This window comes from Canis lupus, chromosome 6, assembly GCF_003254725.2.
Source record: "Canis lupus dingo isolate Sandy chromosome 6, ASM325472v2, whole genome shotgun sequence".
Classification (NCBI taxonomy): domain Eukaryota; kingdom Metazoa; phylum Chordata; class Mammalia; order Carnivora; family Canidae; genus Canis; species Canis lupus.
In genome coordinates, this window is record NC_064248.1 from 25,753,667 (window position 1) to 25,779,604 (window position 25,938).

Here is a 25,938-nt window from a genome sequence, read left to right on the forward strand (position 1 = left end):
CAGCCCTAATACCAACCTGGGGCAATTTAAAACAGGTTTCACATAGTTGGGCAAGTTTTTATAGCCTGTGTGTCCAGCTTTCAGGAGCATTAAAGGTGGAGTCTACTGTTTCTACATTTTGTTCTAATAAAACATTTGCTTAAATACTCAATATAAGAATACATGATTATCATAAAAAATACAGAATTTGTAGAGTGAAAAATGGAAGTAACTCCAGTCAATCTTAGAATAATTTCATCACCTCAAAAAGAAATATTGTACCCTTTAGGTATCCCCTGCCAATCCTCCTAACCTGCCCTGAGCAACCATGATCTATATACATGGTCTGGTATATGGTCTTTTGTCTCTGTCTTCTTTCACTTAGTGAGTTTTTAAAGGTTCATCCGTATTGTAACAGTCTTTCATTCCCTGTCCCTGCCAAATAAGATTCCATTGTGCAGATATACTGCATTTTGTTTATCCATTCACGATAGACATTTGGGTTGTTTACACCTGTTCTTTTTTAAGATTTAATTTTTAAAAATTGGGATCCCTGGGTGGCGCAGCAGTTTGGCGCCTGCCTTTGGCCCAGGGTGCGATCCTGGAGACCCGGGATCGAGTCCCACGTTGGGCTCCCGGTGCATTGAGCCTGCTTCTCCCTCTGCCTATGTCTCTGCCTCTCTCTGTCTCTCTCATAAATAAATTTTTAAAAATTAATTTTTTTAAAATTTATTTATGATAGTCACATAATTTTTAAAAATTTATTTATGATAGTCACATAATTTTTAAAAATTTATTTATGATAGTCACATAATTTTTAAAAATTTATTTATGAGAGAGACAGAGAGAGGCAGAGACATAGGCAGAGGGAGAAGTAGGCTCCCTGTGGAGAGCCTGCTGGGGGCCTGGATCCCAGGACCCCAGGACCCCAGGATCATGACCCGAGCTAAAAGCAGAGGGTCAACCACTGAGCACCCTCCCCCTCCCCCAGCATTTCTGTTTACACCTTTTTAGGTATTATGAATAATACTGCCCTGAACATTCATGTGTGAGTTTTTGTTGGGTGCATATCCTTTTAATTCTTTGGGGCGTACATCTAGGAGTGGAATCACTAGGTCAAATGGTAACCCTGTATGTAACATTTTAAGGAACTGCCAGACTTTTCCAAAGTGGCTGCACCATTTTATATTCTCATCTGCAGTGTATGAGGATTATGGCGTCTCCACATTCTTACCAACATTTGGTATTCACCTGACTTTTTGATGATAGCCACCTAGTTTGTGAAGTAGAATCTCTTTGTGGGTTTTTGTTGTTGTTGTTGTTTGTTTGTTTGTTTTTAATTCAGGAGAGACACATAGAGAGGCAGAGGCACAGGCAGAGGGAGAAGCAGGCTCCGTGCAGGGAACCTGACGTGGGACTCGATCCTGGCACCCCAGGATCACGCCCCGTGCTGAAGGCAGGCATCCAACTGCTGAGCCACCCAGGCGTCCCTCTTTTCACTTCTTTTTAAAGATTTTATTTATTATTTACTTATTTATTGCCTGAGCGGGGGCAGGGAGGAGTGGAGGGGCTGAAGGAGAGGGAGAGAATCCCAAGCCAGCTCTACACTTAGCACAGAGCCTGATGCAGGGCTCAATCCCTTACCCTGAGATCATGACCTGATTGAAACTCAAGAGTTGGGTGCTTAACCAGCTGAGCCAACCAGGTGCCTTATCTTTTCACTTTCTTGATAGTGTCCTTTGAAGCACAGAAGTTTTTAATTTTGTTGAAGCTGTATTTATTTTTTCTTTGATTGCTTGGGCTTTTGGTGTCATATCTAAAAATTCATTGACAGATTCAAGGTCACAAAGACTTTAGTCCTCTGTTTTCTCTGTTAGTCCTCTTTTCTAGTCTTAGCTCTTGTACTTAAGTTTTTAATCCAAAAGTTGATTTTTATATATGGGATAAAGTAGGGGTTCAACTTCTTTTTCTTCCTTTTTCTCTTTCCTTCTCTCTCTCTCTCTCTCTCTTTTTTGCATGCACAATCCAGTTGTCTCAGCACCATTTCTTGAAAAAACTATTCTTTCCTTTATCAAAAATCACTGACCATAGATGTATAGTTTCATTTTTTGCCTCAATTCTATTCCATTGATCTACGTGTCTATTCTTCTTCTTCTTCTTTTTTTTTTTTTTTTTAAGATTTATTTATCTGAGAGAGAGAAAGAGCATGAGTGGGAGGGGCAGGAGAGAGAATCTCAAATAGACTCTGCACTGAGCTGGATGTGGGGGCTCAATCTCATGACCATAAGATCATGACCTGAACCAAAATCTAGAGTTGGGCGCTTAACTGACTGTGGCACCTTGACAACCTTCTACGTGTCTGTACTTATGTTAATACCACAGTCTCCTGACTACTGTTATTTTATAGTAAGTTTTGAAATTGAGATGTGTGAGTCTCCCAACTTTATTATTCTTTTTCAAGATTGTTTAGACTATTCTAGGTCCCTCACAATTCAATGTTAATTTTAGGATTAGCTGGTAAAGTACTACAGAGAAGCCACTGGGGATTCTGATAGGGATGTGTTGAATCTGTAGATCAATTTGGAGACTGCCATGGATCTCCTGATCCATGAACAGAGAATGTTTTCCATTTATTTAGATCTTCAAGTTTTTAGACGATATTTTATAGTCTTAAGAATATAAGATTTACACTTCATTTGTTAAATCCATTCCTAAGTATGTTACCCTTTCTGCTGTTTTGCATATGGAATTGTTTTCTTAATTTCATTTTCAGATCATACAACTCTGTATTTTTAATGCTCAGGTTTTATAGATGCTTTGTTCCCCAAGCACTAACTGAGCACTCCTTATGACCCTGAGATTGTTTTGGTATCTAGAAATTCAGGGATGAACTGGCATGTGAGTTCCTCGAGGCAGAGACTGATCTGGTTCCCTGCAGTGAACTCACCAGTCTGACCTCATTGCCCTTGGCTTTGTTTCAGGGTTTCTTGGAGGAGACCTGCCTCTTTTATGGACATTACACCATTGATGGGGTGAAATTTCAGAACTTCACATATGATCTGCCCCTGGCTTATTTGTTAAGCACAATTGCTTACTTGGCCCTGAGCCTTCTTTGGATAGTGAAAAGGTAAAATTTATCAGGTCATTGTATTCTTTTTGAATTACCCTTGATGGCTGGGGGTTGGAGGTCCATGGACCTTGGGAGCCATTGCCCAAAAGGTAAGCAGAGTCCAAAAGTGGGCTATAGTAAGAAAGGTATGTGAATATGTTGTGGGCTGAGGAGACCTGGAGAAACAGAGGCAAGATTTGGGAGCTGAAGCAGTACCTCGGGGTTCTTCAGTCAATCATTATTGCACGCATTTGCCAGTGCTGTATTAACCTTATCTTTGATCTGATGTGGATACTAATCAGGTCTCTACTGGGTTATAAGTGGCAGAAACCCAACTGTGACTAACTGGGGTAAAGGGGATTTGAGAGAACCAAGTAAGGGAGGACACTCCAAATTACAGGAAGGATAAGGATATAGGTATACATCTTCCAAACAGTCAAAAGCAAGGGCTCCTTCATCCCTGATTCTCCTGGTGGCAGCTTCCAAGGTCACAGGTTCAGAAATCCTTTTGAAGAGACTTGTTGGCTCTGCTTCTTCCAGGTACCCAACCCTAACCCTTCAACTAAAGCCAGTAAGTCATCATATGAAAACTTTGTATTTCCATGGTAGGCGAGTGGTTTAGTGGGAGATGCCAATTCCCAAGAAAGGAATAGTGAGGAATATGAAAATTGCATTTTTAAAATTTTTATTCAAATTTTAGTCAGTTAATATATGGTACAATATTGGTTTCAGGAGTAGAATTCAGTGATTCATCACTTTTTAAAAAAGATTTTATTTATTTATTCATGAGAGACACAGAGAGAGGGGCAGAGACATAGGCAGAGGGAGAAGCAGGCTCCTTGTGGGGACCCCAGGCATCCTTGATTCATCACTTTTAATTAATTAACTATTATCACTTTTAATTAATTAAACAAACAACTATTCTAAAAAGATGACAGCACAAACACAATAGAAGATGTGTATCTTTCTTGTATGAAGTTCTGAATAGGGACACGGGTTAGGGGGTAGACTCCTCAGTCATTCTGGATCTCAGGTTTACAAAGTTCAACCATCTACAGCATGTAGTTGGAAGGGCTGGAAGGGGAAACAACCACAGAGGAGTATCACATGGAAGGTGTCTATGGGTTAGGCGTGGAAGTGATGCACCTCATTCACATTCCATTGGCTACAGCTTATTCACAGAACATGGCTAACTGCAAAGGAAGCTGGGAAGTATTCCTGGCTAGCAATTACTTCCTAGCACTAACATTATACTACAGAAGGAGAACCACAGGTTTTTAATGGACAGCTTGCTATCTCTACCCCAACCATGTTGCCTGGCGGGCAGGGTCATGGTTGGGCACCTCTCTTACTTCACCATCTATTTGAGAGTATAGGTGTTTTTTTTTTTTTGTTTTGTTTGTTTGTTTGTTTGTTTTTTTTGAGAGTATAGGTGTTAATAAGCCACGAGGCTGCGAAGCTCCTTATCATAGGCATAGAAGGGACCGGGATGTTAAGGATTGAGTTTGCCCTCCATGGAGGCTAGAGTTTCACCTTAGAGAAAGCTCCAGAGCCCAGCTGGGCATTCGTACCCTGAGCTGGTATCTGTGAGATGAAAATTAAGTGATGTGTGTCCATCACCTGGTGAAATGGGCAGCACATTGATGCAAACAAGCAGTGGCTCATTGTGGGAGCAGAGAGATGCTTGGTAAAGAAATGTCAGTTGATTGGGGTCTGGCTTTTCCACTCTATGATTATGACAGGGACAGATCCAGTGTCTGCTTGTGGTTTAGACAATTTGGAGGGGCCTTCTTTAAGATGAAGATTACAAAAATATCTTGTATAAATTCTGAAAAAATAAAATAGAGTACCAAATGAACACATTGCTGGGGGCTGTCACAGGGCCTTGGAAGGTGCCCTGCAGAAGTAATTAGCTTTATTAGTCAAATAGTGAGTCCACCTCTAGACCTTGCTCAGGCTCCTCACTTCAGGGCTGTAATTGCTTCCTGGGGAAGACTGGAGGGAGGCCTGGATATAATGTAACAGGGAAAGGCCTATCCCTCGATGAGGAAGTGCTGTAAGTGGCAAAGAATATGGACTTTGGAGTCCAGAGACCATGCATGGTTCTCACACCACTTTTCCTCTGTGAGCCTTATTTTCTTCACCTGTGAAATGTGCACAATGGAAGGGTTACTAGGAGGATTAAGTGAAGCAAGGTAGGTAAAGAATTTGGTACTGGGCTGGCACCTTCCAGACATTTATTGAATTAAAATTATCATCATTATTATCATCATCAAATGAGCCCTGCTTCTGCCAGTAACTCTGGATCTGGGAAAATAATTTTTCCCTTCTCTGTATCTCTAAACTTCTCATCTGTAAACTACAGTTTTGGTGTAAATCAGAGGTTATCAACTGGGATAGGACCTCAGAATCACCATGGAGCTTTATAAAATAATGTATTTCTGGGCCCCATGTAAGACCTACCGAATTAAGAATCTCAGAGTCTGAAACCATCTGGGAGTTTGCATTTTGGAAGAGCATTCCAGGTGGTTCTAATATAAATTTTTTGGCTGTGACCTTTTGGCAGAATGATCATTGTAATTCCTTACACTTCTGTGGTCTTCACAATGTACTAGCAAATCCTAAAAAATACCATTTCATTTCCACAGTGTGTGGCGTATGATGTTTTCATATCATCAAATGCTAGGGTGTATTTTTTCCGGGAAAGCGTTTGAATAAATTAAAATTACGAAGTGTGAAACAGACTGGAATCTGACCTGAACATGTGCTCACTAAATATTTGGATATTTTACTATTTAAGTCATTCATTCATTTATCCCTAGGTTGGATGGTGGTCATATTACGGTCCAGGCACTCCAGATATAAAAGTGGCAACACATCCAGTGTACCTGCCCTCAAGGAATTTAAAATTAAGTCAGGTTAAGGGGCTACAAGCAGTAAACACATAATGATTATAGATTAGGTGCATTGCTGTGAAGAAAATAGACTAACCTGCAGTGGGGTCACACCTTTAGAGAGGGTGATGAGGTGTTTTTGGAAGGGATATTTAAGCCAAAACCTGAATGATGGGAAAGAAGCAGCCATGGGAAGATGCAGGGGAAGAAGTGTCCCAGGACTGGGTAGAGGGTCCTGTAAGTGCAAAGGTCCTGGGGCCAGAGAAGTTTGTGCATATAAGAAAGGAAGAAAAGCCATGGAAGTTACAGCAGAATGGCCACATGGGAGGAAAGATGGCATAGTGCAGGATCTCTAGGCTGTGTTAAAGAGTTTGGATTTTATTCCAGCTGTGAGAGAAGCCCTCAAATAGATGAAAGGAAATGATCTTCAACAATGAGCTACCTGGTGAGCTGCCACGCATGTATAGCATGGTCCAAAACTTGTCCCTGTCAAAATGAGTGGAAAAGGCAGCCAGTCATAACTTTTTTATTGTAAACAAAGCCAATGGCCTGTATTTCCATTGTTGTTCTTATAAGAAAGGTAATGGTGTTTTGGGGTTCAGGTCAGTGGAAGGGTTCAAAATCAACCTGATCCGGAGTGAGGAACACTTCCAGAGTTACTGCAACAAGATCTTTGCTGGCTGGGACTTCTGCATCACCAACCGCAGCATGGCAGATCTGAAGCACAGCAGCCTGCGGTATGAGCTCCGAGTGAGTGCTCCTGGGCTTTCTCTTGGCGGGTTCCTTGCCAGCAAAGTTGTGCCTTGGAAAGCAGGGTGGGGCGGGGGGATTGCAGCTTGCAGAGGAGCTAGGGGGTTGGGGGCAGGCGGTCACCAGTGCTTAGCAAGTTTCCCGTGTCATTTTCAAGAACTTTCCATGTAGAACAGCTCCCCAGAGCTGGTGGACTGGGGTTGGAGGGGAGGTGGATTGGGGATTGGACTGGGGATTGGAAGGGACAAAAGTGGGTGGGAGGAGATGATGTCTTCCCTCCTTCCCCCACCACCTTATCCTGTTAGTTTTCCACCTGATGAGAACCTGTCATGCATCACTTACACCAGGAGAAACAGAACTAAGGTGGAGTGGAGAGAATGGGAAAAAAGTGCAAGAGAATTTCCAGAGTCGTAAGGGGAGAAAGAGGAAGAAGTAGGATCTTGACCAAACCCACCAAGAAAAGGAGGGGACAGTCATAACAAAAGCGTAATAAAGTGAGATGGAAGGTACCAAACCCAATGTATTATTTGTTTAAAAGGAATGAGACACATACTACCTATAAGTAATGCCATGAATAGGTTATGCTTCTTTTTTCACATTTATTGCAAAGTCTCACTGCAGTCTTTTTTTTTTTTTTTTTTTTTAAGATTTAGTTTATTTGAGAGAGAGAGAGTGTGCAGAGCACGAATTCTGGGAGGGGCAAAGAGAGAGGGAGAAGTAGACTCCTGGCTGAGCAGGGAGCCTGACTGAGGGCCCCAGCCCAGGACCCTGAGATCATGACCTGACCAAAGGGAGACCTTAATAGACCGAGCCACAGGTGCCCCTACCTGTGGTCTTAGATAGGAGGCCCTATCTTGATGTAGACCCCTAGTAGACGTGAAAGCTAGTTGGGCTTGGTCTGGGAAGATACCTGGGCAGAGGTATCTTCTCTTAACAGGAAGGTGTTAGAGATGGATGGATGGGGTATGACGAAGATCACAGATTCCACCCCTGAATATCCCTTCATCCCGTGCTCACGGATGAGTTTTCTTTGGCCCTCAGGCAGACCTGGAGGAAGAAAGAATACGGCAAAAGATAGCAGAAAGGACATCAGAAGAGACGATACGGATTTACTCTTTGAGGCTGTTTTTGAACTGTATCGTTCTGGCTGTTTTGGCGGCGTGCTTTTATGCAATCTATAGAGCAACAATATTCTCACAAGAGCACATGAAAAAAGTGAGTCCTCTGTGAAAGTAGTTTAACTTTTACTCTGGTTGGACATTAGGTATGCCAAGTGCGTTACAAGCCTCTGAGGTAGAGACCATCATCATTTCTGTTTTATACATAAGGATTTCTGGCTGCTGTGACAGAGAACTGAAAATCAGAGGTGACCAATTTCTACTTGTTTATTTTTTAAAGATTTTGTTTATTTATTTGAGAGAGAGAGTGAGAGAGCATGAACAACAGAGAGAGGGAGAAGCAGACTCCCCATGGAGCAGGGATCCCAACACAGGGCTCAATCCCAGGACCTTGAGATCATAATTTGAGCCTAAGGCAGTTGCTTAACCAACTGTGAGCCACCCAAGCACCTCCAGTTTCTACTTTTAATAAAAATACAACAGCATCCAAAAAGGGTGTTTGGAATTTCTCTTGGAATCCACAATATTCAAATTCAGATTTGCCTGCTTAGATTTAATCCCCAATTCCACTACTTACTAGTTAGGGCCTCAGTTTACCTAAAATAGCAGTGGTTTTAAAAATCCATATTGGTCTGGTGGCTCTGCTTCATGAAATCAATCATTGGGGAACCCAGGTTCTTTCCATCTTGCGGCTCTGACATCCTTAGGCTACACCCTCTTTTGTATGGTACAAGATGGTTCAACACCTCCACATTCTAGCCAATGGGAAGTAGGTGAGTGGGATGGGAAGGCACACCATTTCCTTCAAGGGCAGGACCTGATGCTTGCACTTGCAATGTCTGCTCACGTCCCTTTGACCAGAATTTTTTTTTTTAAAGATTTTATTTATTTATTCATGAGAGACACACAGAGAAAGAGGCAGAGACATAGGCAGAGAGAGAAGCAGGCACCATGCAGGGAGCCCTATATATATATAAACTTATATATATTTTTTATATGTATAAAACCATACATGGTTTTATATATGACCATATATATGGCCAAATAGTCCATTACCCTGAAAGAAGGAGAGAGTGGCTAGTCCAAATCAATGACTACTATGGCCTTGAAAATACTTTAAATTGCCCATTGATACAGACTACGTGGATTTTTTTTTAATACTTGACCTTAATTAATCCAATAGAGCTAGTTTTTCTTCCTGTGGTACTGAGAATGGTTCCTCTATTTGAATACCCAAGAAAGGAAATGGCTTATGTTATATTTATTTTATTAAAATTTTTTTCAAGATTTTATTTATTTATTTATTCGAGAGAGAGAGAGGGGCAGAGACACAGGCAGAGGGAGAAGCAGGCTCCATGTAGGGAGCCCGATGTGGGACTCGATCCCGGGACTCCAAGATCACGCCCTGGGCTGAAGGCAGGCGCTAAACCGCTGGGCCACCCAGGGATCCCCTAAAAAAAATTTTTTTTTAATGAGTGGGAAAAATTAGAGAGGGTGACAAAACATAAGAGACTCCTAACTCTGGGAAATGAACAAAGGGTAGTGGAAGGGAAGGCAGGCAGGGGGATGGGTAATGGGCACTGAGAAGGGCACTTGATGGGATGAGCACTGGTGTTATACTATATGTTGGCAAATCGAACTTCAATTTTAAAAAATGGAAAAGAAAAAAAATAAAAATAATTTTTTTTTTTTGAGAGAGAGAGTGTCAGGGACAGAGGGAGAGGGAGAGAGAGAATCCCAAGCAGACTCCATGCTCAGCATGTAGTCCAACATGGAGCTCCATCTCACGATCCTGAGATCATGACCTGAGCCAAAATCAAAAGTCTGACACTTAACCGACTGAGCCACCCAGGCTTCCCGGAAATGGCTTATGTTTAGGGGCCATGTTGAATGACATATGGGTTTCGTTTTGTTTGTTATCTAAATATGTATAGTTGAGTTCTTTTTTTTTCTTCCAGTTTTATTGAAATAAAATTGACATATATAAGGTGTACAACGTGACTTGAGTACATATAATTAAGTTCTTCCAAGATCAATTCTATTGTGATGCAACTTCCCTTTGTTATCTTTATAGGAAATTGACAAGATGGTTTTTGGAGAGAACCTCTTGATATTGTACCTGCCTTCTATTGTGATCACGCTGGCCAATTTTATCACACCAATGATCTTTGCCAAGATCATCCACTATGAGGATTATTCCCCAGGCTTTGAGATCCGGCTGACAATTCTTAGGTAATGCCTAGACATGCCAAGCAGGTCACCACTTGCCCACTTTCTTGCCCATGGCAGACATTGCTAATCCACTGTGGCACCTTTTCCTGCTGAGCCAAGAATCCTCTACAACCTTTAGGCAGCCCCCATGAGTGAATCAGAGTTTGCCCATGCAATGAAATTTCTTTGACTTAAGCATGTACTCAGTGGTATTATATTTTTGGTTCATGTATTAGTGCATCAGCAGCTGAGGGCATAGGTTGGGGCCCTGGGAGGTGGTATTGCTCAGAAGATATTAGAAATGACAAGTGTCTACCAGCAGGGGAATGAAGAAATGAGAGGGGGAAGGGAAGGCAGTTGATTAAGGGTGTCTTATTGGGGCTATTGGCAGTGGGGGCTCAGTCCCATCGGGCAACTGGGAGTTTAGGTGGGAAATATCTTAGTGGGTTCCCACTCACCAAAGTGTTTATCCTGTACTCCGTAAGGGTGGCTGGCTCCCAGAGGCATCAACTCTCCCATGCTCCTACCTCACTACCCCCCAAATATGGGCCTTGGGAAGAGAGGGGTGCTTGCATCAGGAAGCTATGGCATCTGCTGGGATAGCGAGTGCCGAGAATGTGTGGCCAGGTCAAGACTATGTTTGCTACAGTGGGCTTCTTTTTTTTTTTTTTTTTTTTTTACAGTGGGCTTCTTATAATTTGTGATAATATCTCTTCTCATTCTAGATAAATACTCAGTTTCTTAGGAAGAAAGGAGGGGAGAGAGGAAGGAAGGAAAGAATGAAAGAAAGAAGGAAAACGAAAGAAAAGGAAGGAAGGAAGAAAAGGAAAGGAAAGAAAAGAAAAAAAAGAAAGAACTGCTGTAAAGGAGGGTCTTATCTAACAGGGTCTTATCTAACACAAATAAGTTGAAGAAAACCGGGAGGGGATTGTGTGAAATAGAGTGTTTCATGCCTCAAATGGCATTTACATTTTAAAAAACTTTTTAATATGGAAAACTTTAAACACAACAAAAGGTATAATAAACTTACATGTGCCCATCACTCAGGGTTTTTGTTTCTTTGTTGTTTTTTAAGATTTTATTTATTTATTTGAGAGAGTTGGGAGAGCACAAGCATTGGAGAGGGTGAAGCAGGTTGCCCATCCAGCAGGGAGCCTGATGCAGGGCTGGATCCCAGGACCTTAGGATCATGACCTGAGCCAAGGGCAGCCACTTAACTGACTGAGCCACTCAGTCTCCCCATCACTTAGTTTTGGTCATTACCAACAATTTACTTATCTCATCTGTCCTCTCCACTCACACACACACACACACACACACACACACACACACACTTTTGCTGGATTATTTTAAGCAAATCTTATTTCACTTTTCCCCCCGTTAACCAATGATCAGCAAACCTAATAAAATTAAATCAGTTTCCTGCTAAAGTTGCAAATGACTTTCTAGGATTGGTTGGTTCAAACGAGGATCCAAACAAAGATCGCATGCTATGTTTGGTCATTATGTCTCTTAAGCCCCCTTTTTCTTTTCAGAGTTCCCCTTCCCTTTCATTAGGCCATTGATTTGTAGGAGAAGCTGGGCATTTGTCCTGTAGAATGTCCCCTAGTGTGAATGTAGTTCATTGTTTCTTCATGTTGTGTCGTTCTGTAGCCTACAGTTGATACAAACTGCTGTGTAGATTCTTTTTATTGGATTCCATTTTTATTATTTTTTTAAAGATTTTATTTATTTGACAGAGAAAGAGAGCACAAGTCAGGGGAGCAGCAGAGGTAGAAGAAGAGGGAGAAGCAGGTTCCTCATTGAGCAGGGAGTCTGATGCAGAGCTGGATTCCAAGACCCCAGCTCATGACCTGAGCCAAAGGCAGATGCTTAACTGACTGAGCCACCCAGGCACCCCTAGATTCCATTTTTAGTTATAGGCCCCTCCTCAGTGGTGTTGGGTACTCGCATTCCACCAGGAAGGATGCAATGTCAGGTGGCGTGCTGCATAATGAGAAGAGTGAGCAGATGTGTGACTTTGCTTTTTCTTTTTAATCTTTATTTTTTTCTTTTTAAAGATTTTATTTACTCATTCATGAGAGATACACAGAGAGAGGCAGAGACATAGGCAGAGGGAGATGCAGGGTCCTCGAGGGGATCCCAATGTGGGACTCAATCCCAGGACTCCGAGACCACACCCTGAGCTGAAGGCAGATGCTTGACCACTGAGCCACCCAGGCATCCCTCATCTTTCTTTCTTTCTTTTATTTTTTACAATCAAGCAATAGAAAAGCATCTTTAAAAAATGGTTAGCCCACTCTGCCCTTCTGACTTGAATCCTGCTTCCCCAGGGAGCCCTCATCTGCAGGGTTCCTGTTCATTCGCACATTTTGTATTCTTTTAGAAATAGGATCATATGTAAGTGACACTCTGTAACATGCTTTTCCCATTCTCAATATATCAGACATCACTCAAACCTCTTACTTAGAAGATTCAATTAGTTCCCTTCAGGAATGCATAATGTTCTACAGTGTGGCTCTATCATCGTGGATTCAGAAATTGCCAGCTTTCTGGTGCATTTTTTTCCCTTGCTATTTAAAATAATTGTAGCAAAAAATATACATCACATAAAATTTACCATTTTAGGTGTTTTTGTTTTTTTATCATTTTTAAAAGATTTTATTTATTTTTTGACACAGAGAACACAAGTCGGGGAGCAAGAGAGGGAGAAGCAGGCTCCCTACTCAGCAGGGGGGGTACTCAATCCCAGGACCCTGGGATCATGACCTGAGCTGAAAGCAGGTGCTTAAACCACTGAGCCACCCAGGTGCCCCTTAGATGTTTTTAAGAAGATTTTATTTTTAAGTAATCTTTATACCCAATGTGGGACTAGAACTTACAACCTCGGGCAGCTCGGGTGGCTCAGCAGTTTAGCGCCACCTTCAGCCCAGGGCGTGATCCTGGAGTCGCAGGATCGAGTCCCACGTTGGGGTCCCTGCAGGGAGCCTGCTTCTCCCTCTGCCTGTATCTCTGCCTCTCTCTCTCTCTGTATCTCATGAATAAATAAATTAAATCTTAAAAGAAAAAAAAAGAACTTATAACCTCGAGATCAAGAGTTGCATGCTTCCCTGACTGTGCCATCCAGGCACTCCCATTTTAGAGATTTTTAAAAAATGATTTTATTTATTGTTTTATTTATTTATTTAGAGTGCACACAAGTAGTGGGGAGAGGCAGAGGCAGAGGAAGAGAGAGAGAATCTCAAGCAGATTCCATGCTGAGTGTGGAGCCCAATATGGGGCTTGATCTCAGGACCCTGAGATCATGACCTGAGTCGAAATCAATAGACCCACAATGCTAATTACTTGTGGGTTTGCTTTGAAGCTTTTCTGCCCTCTAGCCTCAGTTCCAAGGAGCCAGCCTGCCCTGAGGCTGCTTCTTCCCATCCTCTCTCCTCCCTCTTTTCCCTGCAGGTGTGTCTTTATGCGGCTGGCTACCATCTGTGTGCTGGTGTTCACCCTGGGCTCCAAGATTACATCCTGTGATAACTACTCCTGTGAGCTCTGTGGCTACAACCAGAAACTCTACCCGGTGAGCCTGCAGGGGTGGAAGCGTCCTGTGGGGGGTGGTCATTGTGGGGCGACAGGCTCAACGTCAAGAGAACAGCCCTCAAAGCTATGGGTTTGAATCCCAGTTGATCCACTTTCTTACTGTGTAGCAGAGTTGACACTGGAGGTATGTCTATAGGCTTGAAAACCAGAGTCTCTGCTGGAGCTCAGATCCTCCAGAGGCCACAGGATCTGAGGGTGGACAGGGCATTGGAAGGAGTGTGAGAACTTGGCTTTCTCTGCCCCAGTTGGGCCTCATTTTCTTTTGATCTTTTTTGTTTTCAGTGTTGGGAGACCCAGGTTGGGCAGGAAATGTACAAGCTGATGATCTTTGACCTCATCATCATCTTGGCTGTGACACTTTTTGTGGATTTTCCTAGAAAGTAAGTGTGAGGGATACCCCCTCTTCTTTCCACCTACCCCTCCTGTACCTCCCACATCCCCAGTGGGGGCTCCCATCACAGCTGCTCTTCACAGAGTGCTGACAGGAATCACTGACGACCATCCACTGGCTTACAACCTGCTCTAGGACATCAACCCCCTAGTCCATTAGGTGCCCCCTTGAAAGGTAGGATGAACAGAAATGGTTCCCTGAGGCTTCCATGGAGATGGCTTCCAGCCATCAGCACAGATCCTATCCAGGGAGACCTTCCAGGTTCACACCCCAGCACTGCCACTTGCTGGTCATGTAACCTCGAGCAAGGTATTTAGCTCTGTGCCTGTTTTCCTGCCTGTGAAATGGGGATAGTATAGTAGCCAGAGCCACTTCACAGCACAGTTGTGAGGATTACATGAGAAAATGCAGATAAAAGTACTGTGCACTCAAAAAAATATTAACTATCACCATCATGATTATGATGTCATTGCATTATTATTATTGGCATCTCTTTGAGCCTTAGGTGAAACTCTGCACTTAACCACTTTTTTACCCAGATGTACAAATTATCCAGGCATGTCAAGTAGTCCAGTAAGCCCTTAAAAATAAACTTTAAAAAAAAGAAACTTTCCATTTATTTATTTATATATTAATTTACTTATATCTATTTATTTTAGAGCAAGAGAATGAGAGAGCGGGGGAAGGGAGGAGCAGAGGGAGAGAGAGGATCTTAAGCAGGCTCCTCGCTCAGTGCTGAGCCTGACATGGGGCTCAGTCTCACAACCCTGAGATCATGATCTGAGCCAAAATCATGAGTCAGACACTTAACTGACTGAGCCAGTTAGGTGCCTCAAAACTCTCCTTTTAAAAACCTACACAAATATGACAGGAATGTGTGCTTATTAAAAAAAAAGTTAAATATTTAGAATTTAAATAAATACAGAACTTTATAGAATAGCTCCCCAGCCTCACCTCATTTCTCAGAGGTGGCTATTGTTAACACTTTGGGGTAGATCTAGCAGTCCTTAAAAATAAAAACACATTTACATAACTATATATGTAGGTAAACACACAGTCTTGTGAGAAGTGTTCTTTTTCCCCGTATAAATGGGATCACAATCCATCCACACTGGTGTGCAGCTTGCCCTTTTTTTTCCGCCTTGTACACACAGAATATCATGAACAACTTTCTGTGTCAAGACACATAGATTTTCTTCATTTATTTTAAAGAATGTGTAGTATAAGTCTATGCCTTGTAATTTGTCATCATGGCCCCTACTGGTCGGCATTTAGATTGTTTCCGGTATTTTTGCTAATATGTGGCAATCTGTAGTGAACCACTATGTGTGTTAATCTTGGGCCCTGAGTCCTAGGGTTTCTGTAAGAAACTTGTAGGATTCCAGGAAGTGGTGTGCTGGGTGCTAGGGTTCTCATAAGACATTTTCTATGTGAATGCGCATTACTCTTTGGGCTGAGTGGCAAGCAAGAGCCCAGAGACTGCTCATGTCATTAATTGTCACCACAACCTGGTGAAGTAGGTGGTGTTATAATTCTCCTCCCTTCCAGATGAGGAAAACTGAGCCTCGCCTAACCTTATTTGGCCGGAGGCTGTGGATCTGAGATTCAGCCTCTGGTCTTAAGGATTCCAGAGTTCACTGTATTCAGCAACTTCTAGGCATGTGACTCATCAGTTTCCACAAGAAATGTGTGTGGAAACAGCCCTGATTTAGTGGACCTGGTTCTGTGGCCTTGGCAGGTGCTGGCCATTCTGGTGAGAAATTGTCCTGTTTGTTTCCAGGCTCCTAGTGACCTACTGTTCCTCTTGGAAGCTGATTCAGTGCTGGGGACAGCAGGAATTTGCCATTCCTGATAACGTTCTGGGGATCGTCTATGGGCAAACCATTTGCTGGATTGGAGCCTTTTTCTCACCTCTTCTCCCTGCAATTGCAACCTTAAAATTCATTATCATCTTTTATGTGAAAGAGGTAAGGAGAGAGCAGGGGTGGGGAGCTGATATTCTGGACCATTCTTGATTTAGCAAGGCAGGTCCTGTATTTGCAGCCCATGCACACCCCATCAAACTATCAAAATTACATCCCTTATTTGATAGATATTTTTATTCTGGAAAAAAGACTTTGAATGGATTTCCACATCTTTATAATTTCCAGAGTTTTGTTTAAGGGTTTCTTTTTCTGCTTCTGTGATTTAAATGTTTTTGTAAGTAACCATCTAAGAGCTGAGCCACAATTGATTCATGAGATGACAGTGGCACATTTTAGTGATCACAAAACGTTTAGTTTCACAAAACATTTAAGTTTTTGTTTTTGTTTTAAGATTTTATTTATTTATTCATGAGAGACACAGAGAAAGAGAGGCAGAGACATAGGCAGAGGGAGAAGCAGGCTCCAAGCAGGAAGCCCGATGCAAGACTCGATCCTGGGATCACTCCCTGAGCTGAAGGCAGATGCTCAACTACTGAGCCACCCAGGTGTCCCTATTAATTTAAGTTTTGCAATTTTCCATCTGGATGTTGGAGCCAGTGAATTTATTTTCAGTTCTCATTTATTTGTGTAGCTCCTCAAATGGCTCGCAGATCTCCAAGCATTGTGCCTGAGATATGTGCTTATTGGGTAGAGTCGCCCTGAGGAGGACTAACTGATCTGGGCTTATTAACTGAGCTTCTTCTTCTTCTTCTTTTTTTTTTTTTTTTATTAGAGAGGCAATCTATGCTCACTATTAAACTATATACAGGGGCGCCTGGGTGGTGCAGTCGGTTGAGTGTCCTACTCGGTTTCAGCTCAGGTCATGATCTCAGGATCATGAGATTGAGCTCCGCTTCTGGCTCTGCACTCAGTGCAGAATCTACTTGAGATTCTTTTTGCCTCTCCCTCTGCCCCTGCCTCCCCACCACCACACTCTCTCTCTCTCTCTCAAAGTAAATAAATCTTAAAAAAAAAAAAAAAAAAAAAAAAACTTGGGCAGTCAGGGTGGTTCAGCGGTTTAGCGCTACCTTCATCCCAGGGCATGATCCTGGAGACCCAGGATAGAGTCCTGCTTCGGCTCCCTGCATGGAGCCTGCTTCTCCCTCCGCCTGTATCTCTGCCTCTCTCTCTCTCTCTCTCTCTCTCTCTCTCTCTCTGTGTCACTCATGAATAAATAAAATCTTAAAAAAAAAACACTTTATAAACTATATTCAGATATGTATATGGTGACTTCGATCTCTTCTTCCAGAGATTCCCTCTGTTAACAGGCCCCATGCTCACTAATTACCTATTATGCCAAGCCCTAAGGATTCAGAAGTGGAAATAATAATAATAATAGTAGTATTAATAATAATGACAGTAATCATGGTTGTTAGAATACCATGTGGCCCCCACTCTGCTGAATACTTTACACAGGTTATCATGTAATGCTTACACACATCTTTTGAAGTAGGTACTAATACTAGCCATATTTTATAAATTAGGAAGCTGAAGTTCAGAGAGGTTAAGTAACTGGCCCAAGGTCACATAGCTTATGAGTGACTCCAGATGTACTTCACTCTAGAACCTAAGCTATTTATTTATTATTATTTATTTTTAATATGAGAGAGAGAGAGCACCAGTGGTGGGGAGGGGCAGAGGGAGAGAGAGAAGCAGACTCCCCGCTGAGCAGGGAGCCTGATGCAGGACTCCATCCCAGGACCCTGAGACCACGACCCAAGCTGAAGGTAGACACTCAACCAACTTAGCAACCCAGGCACTGTGAACTTAAGGTATTGAATACTTAAGTAAGCAGAGCCTTGAATTGGGCCATACTTCCTACCCAGATGTTTTGGCTTTTGAAGAATGTTCTGGTGCTTTCTCATGTGGAAACTTCCATTGGTCAAAGACACCAAAGGAAAGAAGGGTATGAGAAAACTTAGAAGAACTTTTTCCTTTTCCAGAAAATATTAGTCACCCAGTGCTTTCCTTGTGTTTGGCCAAATAAAGACGTGTGGGGGTAACAGAATAGGTCATGGGCACTGGGCTGAGTTCTGACACTACAGGCCTGACCAGCCAGCCACCCCCAAACAGGACATCAGGGGTCCTTGGTACTCATTACCATCCAGCTCATGAGATTTTCTGGGCTGCTAAAGTCAGAACAGCTTGGGTCCTCCTCCCCATAAAGTAGTTTTTAAAAATATTAAGGAGAGGGGCACCTGGGTGGCTCAGTGGTTGAGCATCTGCCTTCAGCTCAAGGAGCGATCCCGGAGTCCTGGGATCGAGTCCTCCATCGGGCTCCTGCATGGACCCTGCTTCTCCCTATGCCTATGTCTCTGCCTCTCTTTTTCTCTGTGTCTCTCATGAATAAATAAATAAAATTGTTTTTAAAAATTTTTTAAATATTAAGGAGAAATTTTATGCCTGTTACTATCCCCTCACCCCTTCCACTTGGTATTTCTACAAGTCTTTTTTTGCCTCGATACAAATATTTGTTTTTATTTTTTATTTTAATTTTCTTAAAATATTTTATTTATTTGAGATAGAGAAAGCATGAGAGAGTGAGTGAGAGAGCAGAGGGAGAGGCAGAGGGAGTAGCAGACTCCCTGCTGAGCAGGGAGCCTGACATGGGACTCAATCCCAGGACCCTGAAATCATGACCTGAGCTGAAGGTAGACACTTAACCAACTGAGCCACCCAGGCACCCCAGAAATATTTCCTTTTAATATGGAGGAAAAATAAATATGCTTTTTTAAAAATTGAAACAAAATCTCCCTTAACTTGTTATAGGTTATTGTAAATCCATTTAATACATATTTAAACTCCTATAAGGAATACTTTTTTTTTTTTAAAGATTTATTTATTTATTCATTCAGAGAGAGCAAGAGAGAGGCAGAGACACAGGCAGACAGAGAAGCAGGCTCCATGCAGGGAGCCCGACATGGGACTCGATCCTGGGTCTCCAGGATCACTCCCTGGGCTAAAGGCGGCACCAAACTGCTGAGCCACCAGGGCTGCCCAAGTACTACTTTTTTTAAAACTTAACAAGGGAGCTTGTGTGTCTCATGAATAAATAAATTCTTAAAAAAAAAAAAAACACGTAAACATCACATAGCACACTTCACAGTGCTGTGCAGGATGTAGAGCTCTCTCACCCTAAGGGTTACACGTTTTCCCACTGTCCAGATGCGCTTCAACCTTCAAGTGGCCCCTGTTGATTGCTACTTAGGTTGCTTCCAGTTATTCCCAGATATCAACAACTGTGGCAGTAAACATCCATTCATATGTATTTTGGCTCCTTTATTCTGTTTTCTCATCGGGATGAATTTCCCCAGGATTAGGGCCTGGGTTAAACATGTTTCATTTTGACTACCCTCTGGAAAAGTCATACCAGTTTACATTCCCACTGAAACGTATGAATGTGCTCATTTATCATACTTTTTTCTCTCTCTTTCTCTCCCTTTAGGTGAGTCTTCTTTATACCTGCAGACCCTCCCCAAGGCAGTTCAGAGCATCCAATTCTAATTTCTTCTTCCTGTTGGTGCTGTTGATCGGACTGTGTTTGGCAATAATACCTCTGACAATCAGCATGGCACGGTAAATATGACTTTGTTTTCTAGAACATTTGCTTGCTTCTTGACATGGTCTCTCTCTCTTTTTTTTAAGAGTTTAGTTATTTATTCATGAGAGACACACAGAGAGAGGCAGAGACACAGGCAGAGGGAGGAGTAGGCTCCCTGCAGGAGCCTGATGTGGGACTCGATCCCAGGATTCCAGGATCATGACCTGAGCTGAAGGCAGACACTCAACAGCTGAGCCACCCAGGCATCCTGACATGTCCCTCTTTTATAGTAAAGGGTCCCTTGCATTCTTTATTAGCTCTCCTCATGGTACTTTGCCTGCAGAAGTCAGTAAGTGAGTTTTGGTAGCCAGGCCCACCTTTATTTTGAAATCTCACTTGGGACACTGGAATGTCTTGGCCCACTTCCAGAATTTGGGCTTGCAGTGTTGCCATTGCTTTAGAGAGTGTCCTACCCTACTCCCTTATCCTTGTGCCTTTCTTCTAGTCTCCTTTTGGATGATTTCTTTGTTTCTGATTATAAAAATAATACATGCTCCCTGTAGAAGACTTGGAGTGTCTTCAGTGTGACAAGCACTGCGCTAGGGGTATAGAGATGATTCAAACATGGCACAAAGAAGTAGAGTCTAGTGTAGAATTTGGTAAGAGCAGACATGCTTAAGACTAAGAATCAGAAGTTGAGGGTTCAAACCCCAGTGGCCCTACTTCCTAGGAATATAACTATTTATACCAAAGGCCGGCAAACATTTCCTGTAAAGGGCAAGCTTACCTAATATTTAGGCTTTGTGGGCTATATGATGTCGATAGCAACTGTTCAACTCTTTTGTGGCATCATGAAAGCAACATAGACAAGATATAAACTAATGGGCATGAGACTGTGCTCCATTAAAACTTTATTTATCAAAAAACAGATGGTGGAAAAAAAAAAAAAAAAAAAAAAACAGATGGTGGGCCAGATTTGGTCCATGGGCTATAGTTTACCAATCTGTCTGACTTATAGTCTTATGGAATTCCATTTCTTCATCTTTAAATTAAAATTCTTGAACTTTGAATCTGTCTCTTAGATTTTATTTTTTAACCAATTTGAGTGTATATATTTTTTATTGTTTTTTGTTATAGTTATAGATGTTATGTAAAAAGTCAAACAGTACAAAAGGGTGTAAATTAAAGAGGAAAATTTTCTCCATATCCTCCCTTCTTGGTTCCATTCTACCAAGGTAACCACCATTAATATTTTATGAATACTTCCAGAAATTCATACAAACAATGTATTTATTCTTAAAAAACACATACGGGGGGAAAAAAAAAAAAAAAAACGCATACAGAGGGGCAGCCTGGGTGGCTCAGCAGTTTAGCGCCACCTTCAGCCCAGGGCCTGATCCTGGAGACCCGGGATCGAGTCCCATATCGGGCTCCCTGCATGGAGCCTGCTTCTCCCTCTGCCTGTGTATCTGCCTCTCTCTCTCTGTGTCTCATGAATAAATAAAATCTTTAAAAAAAAAAAAAAACACACATACGGAATAATGCTGTAATCATGTTTGGTTGTTGTTTTTTTTTTCATGTAATTTTATATTGTGCCCTTTTTTATGCCAGCACATATAGAACTCTTATTGTTTTAAAATGTTTTTTAGCTTTGATTTTATATATAATAAACACATTCACATGGCACAAAATTTTTTTTAAAAAAGCATGAGTATATATGATGGAAATTCATTTTCCAGTCCTTTTTCCCAACTACTTAGTTTCTGTTTGGGAACCAGTCATTTCACATCTCTGTGTCTCTTTCAGTGGTTTTTTAGTATTCTGTTTTGTGAATGGATCATAAATTGCTCATCCATTTTCTTAAGCAATAGTTAGGTTGCTTCCAAGAATGTTTTTTTAATCTATAGAGAGGGGCAGTGGAAAATCTTATACACAGAACTTTCTGATGTGAATGTAGGCAATTCTTTTAGGCCTTAATTACAAAATTTTTCCATTGTAATTTTATTTAAATTTTCCCCACTTTTTATTTTGAATAATTTTAAATCTGTAGAAAAGTTAGAAAAATAGCAATAGTGAACACTCCTCTACCTTTCACTGGATGTCGCAGTTGTTAACATTTTGCTACATTTGTTTTCTCTCTCTGCATACATTTTTTTGTGTGTGCTGACCTATTTGAAATTGGTATAGGCATCATGACATACCTAAGTAATAGCTTCAGCCACCCTCTTTTGAGATCTGGGGGTGCACAGAAGATTGGAGCTCAATACTTGAGTGTGCAGCTCCTAAAAATAAGAGCATCCTCCTTCCCATGCATGCATCATAACATTATTATATCTAATTAATATTAATGTCATATTTCTACTTTTTCAAATATCTCCAGTTGTCCCGAAATAGTCTTTTATAGCCTTATTTTTAAAATGAGGCTCTTTTGAGTTTTTTTTTTTTTTTAAGATTTTATTTATTTATTCATGAGAGACACAGAGAGGCAGAGGGAGAAGCAGGCCCCATGCAGGGGCCCCAAAATGAGATTCAAACCCGGGACTCCAGGATCATGCCCTGAGCCAAAGGCAGATGCTCAACCACTGAGCCATCCAGGTGCCCCAACATTTTTGCCCTTAATGTACTAAAAGGCCCTTATGAACAGGCAGTTCCTCATAGGTCATGATAACAAGCATATGGGCGTGCAGAGGAGAGAGGCTCAGCCTGGGCTACATGCATCACCCTGAGCCCCATGGTCTGTATCCCAGCAGCATCCCTTCCTCGAAAGCCTGTGGGCCATTCACCAACTTCAACACCACCTGGGAGGTGGTTCCCAAGACGGTGAGCACCTTTCCCAGCTCACTGCAGTCCCTGGTCTATGGCGTCACATCGGAAGCCTTCGCAGTGCCTTTCTTCATGATCATCTGGTAAGAACTGCCTAGACCCTTGCAGATATTCTCCATTGAGGTACAGGGACCCTTCTCTACTGGGAAGTGAGAGCTCATTTGCTACATGTGATAAGTTACCAAACCTCTGTGAGCCTCAGTTACCATCTTTAAAATGGGCATCATAATAGTGAGTTCTTTTTAAGATTTTATGTAGTTATTTATTTATTTAGAGAGAAAGTATGCATGCGTGAATGGGGGAGAAGTAAGAGGAGGGGGAGAGAATCCCAAGCAAACTCCATGCTGAGTGGGGAGCTGGCCATAGGACTCAATCTCACAACCTTGAAATCATGACCCGACCTGAAACCAAGAGTGGGAAGCCACCCAGAGGTTCCATAATAGTGATTCTTTTTTTTTTTTTAAGATTTTATTTATTTATTCATGAGAGACACAGAGAGAGGCAGAGACACAGGCAGAGGGAGAAGCTGGCTCCCTGCAGGGAGCCCGACATGGGACTCGATCCCGGGTCTCCAGGATCAGGCCCTGGGCCAAAGGTGGCACTAGACCGCTGAGCCACCCAGGCTGCCCAATAGTGATTCTTTAAGAAGGTCACTGAGTGAGTTCAGTAAGATCCTGCAGCTAAAGCACTTAGCCCAATGCCCGACATAAAAATTCAATGAACATTGCTAAATAATATTCCTGATTATTTATAAGATCACTTGCTCTTTGATAAAGGAAGTGATTACTGGGCAGAGAGAAGAGCACCAGATTAGAAATATGCACTTGAACCCTGGCAATACTACTTGTACCTAGTATGCGTCCTCTCTGTGCCTCAGTTTCCTCACCTGGAAAACGAGAGTAAGAATAGCATAGGTTGTAAGAAGAAGGAAGTATGGTTAACAAAGTGAAATGCGTTAGCAGAGGACCTGGCCCTTGGTAAAAAGGCTCAGTAAATGATAGGTATTGTATGTCAGGGTGACAAGTCTTTTCTGCAAGTGAATCATATTCAGTGTTAAAGTAATTATTGAAAAAAAAAATTATTGGGCCAGCTGGATGGCTCATTTGGTTAAATGTCTGACTCTTGATCTCAGCTCAGGTCTCAATCTCAGGATTGTGAGTTCAAGTCCCACACTGGGCTCCACCCTGGGTGTAGAGTCTACATTAAAAAAGAAAAAAAAGAGTAAAAAAAAAGTAATTCTAGTCACAGGTGTGCATTGAAATCTTAGTGTGTGCTGAGTGTTGTTCTTTTTTTTTTTTTTTTTAAATTTTTATTTATTTATGATAGGCACACAGTGAGAGAGAGAGAGAGGCAGAGACACAGGCAGAGGGAGAAGCAGGCTCCATGCACCGGGAGCCTGACGTGGGATTCGATCCTGGGCCACCCAGGGATCCCTGGGTGTTGTTCTAATTACAGTCTATCCTCATTATTCATGGATTCCATTTTTTGTTTGTGTATTGTAAATATGCCTACTTGCTAAACTGCCCAAATCAGTACTCAAGGCAGTTTCATGGTCATTTGTGGACTCAGAGTAACAAAAACTTTGAATCACCCAAAAAGCACTGTCTTAGCCTGTTTGGGCTGCTATAACAAAATATCATAGGTGAGGTGGCTTATAAACAACAGGAATTTATTTCTTACAATTCTGGAGGCTGCAAGTCCAAGATCAAGGTGTGAGTGAGCATGGTTAGGTGAGATCCCTGTTCAGGCTTGCAGACTTCTCTTTTCCTCACATAGCAGAAGAGATGACTAGCTCTTTGGGGTCCCTTTATCAGGGCGCTGATCCCACTTGTGAGGGCTCTGTCCTCATGTCTTAATCACCTCCCAAAGGCCCCTGCTTTCTAATATCATCACCTCGGGATTAGGATTTCAACATATGTTCTCGGGGAGGGGGGTTGGGCCCAGAGATTCACACCATAGCATGCATGTTACCAGCTGGAGTCAGCGCAATAGGCTGCCTTCTTGCTTCACCTCTCGTACTATACTTAAGTGTCCTTTTGTGATCTATGTGGGACCTAAGTTTCTTGCATTTTGTGCTTTGGGTGGGTCATTTCACAGTTGAAAATGGCCATGAGCATAGTGCTGAAGTGCTTCGAGTCATTCCTAAGTCCAAGAGGGCTGTGATGTGCCTTACAAAGAAAATAGGCGTGTTAGATAAGCTTCATTGAGATGTGTTATAGTTCTGGTGACAGAGTTCAATGTTAAGGAATCAACAATAGTATTTAAGTAAGGTTTTTTTTTCTTTTTAATTATTTATTTATTCATGAGAGACACAGAGAGAGGCAGAGACATAGGCAGAGGGAGAAGCAGGCTCCTGGTGGAGAGCCCGATGTGGGACTCAGTCCCAGGACCCTAGGATCATGACCTGAGCTGAAGGCAGATCCTCAACCACTGAGCCACCCAGCTGCCCCTAGATAAGGTGTCCTTAAACAGAAACTAGGTTATTATTGATAACTTTCTTTCTCAATAAATATGAAACATAAAACAAGGTATTGATCAGTTGACAAAAATGTTGTGACAGATGACTCCAGGAACCTACCCCCTCCTTGTGCTTCCCCCTACATTCGTTCAGAATTCATTAATTCAGTGTTCCTGGAGACTTTATAGAATATAACTACCACACATAACTGGAATTGACTGTAGCTGGCATATATTAACTGTAATGACATCACTGCAATTATGATACAGATATTCTTACAGTAAAACCCTACCACCATGTAAGAAGTGAACCCCCAAAATTTATTTATTAAAAGCAGGGTACTGGGATGCCTGGGTGGCTCAGTGGTTGAGCATCAATAATAAACAGAAAAATAAAAAAAATCTTTAAAAAATAAATAAAAGCAGGATACTTTTTTAAGATTTTATTTATTTATTCATAAGAGACACAAAAAGAGGCAGGGACATAGGCAGAGGGAGAAGCAGGCTCCCTGCAGGGATCCTGATATGGGACTCAATCTTAGGACCCCAGGGTCACAACCTAAGCCAAAGGCAGATGCTCAACCTCTGAGCCACCCACGTACCCCAAAGGCAGGATATCTTTGATGGAGATTAATAAAATGACTTTGGGAAGCTGTGCAGACAGTCAGGCTGGAATTCTGAGTATCTCAGGTCAGCTACTCCATTCTAGTGGGTTCGCTTGGCTAGTGCCATCTGGTGGTGGCTACTTGATCTGGCCATACTTGTCCTGTGGCCATGGTGTCTTCCAGAAGAGTACCATTGATATCAGTGATTCCAGTGGCCCTTATTTCCTTAGCCCTCTACAGGGAGATTGGACACGAATCCATCTGCCCTTCATGGAATGTAATGAAGTTGCCTTCTGTTTTCTTGGGGGGCTCTTGGGGGGCTCATTCTCTGCCCCTCTCCCCCAAAGATAATAACTTCAACCACCCCCATTTTGAGATTTGGGACCTCGCAGAAGATAGGAACTAGTTGCCAATTGCTTTTATCCAAAGATGTATTATCCTAGGCTTGTTGTCCCTGGTCTTACTATATTATTCCCATTATACAAATGAGAAAACTAAGGTCAGA

General features: G+C 42.1%; 1 protein-coding gene across 5 annotated transcripts in view; it reads left to right on the forward strand.

Annotated features, from left to right (window-relative positions):
• TMC7 (transmembrane channel like 7) overlaps window positions 1-25,938 on the forward strand; it is a 62,116-nt gene that overhangs the window by 24,889 nt on the left and 11,289 nt on the right. For 3 of the 5 annotated variants that reach the window (XR_003123968.3, XM_025416395.3, XM_049110926.1), the window contains exons 6-14: window positions 2,961-3,106; window positions 6,585-6,732; window positions 7,774-7,947; window positions 9,925-10,082; window positions 13,515-13,632; window positions 13,935-14,032; window positions 15,824-16,010; window positions 19,453-19,583; window positions 22,296-22,454. Coding sequence is in view for 4 of the 5 variants with exons in the window: in XM_025416395.3 (XP_025272180.1) it covers window positions 2,961-3,106; window positions 6,585-6,732; window positions 7,774-7,947; window positions 9,925-10,082; window positions 13,515-13,632; window positions 13,935-14,032; window positions 15,824-16,010; window positions 19,453-19,583; window positions 22,296-22,454 (1,319 nt within the window). In the remaining variant the exon portion in view is untranslated. Of the gene's footprint in view, window positions 1-2,960; window positions 3,107-6,584; window positions 6,733-7,773; window positions 7,948-9,924; window positions 10,083-13,514; window positions 13,633-13,934; window positions 14,033-15,823; window positions 16,011-19,452; window positions 19,584-22,206; window positions 22,229-22,295; window positions 22,455-25,938 lie in introns of those variants that run through there. The other 2 variants (XM_025416396.3, XM_049110925.1) reach the window with 2 other exon arrangements.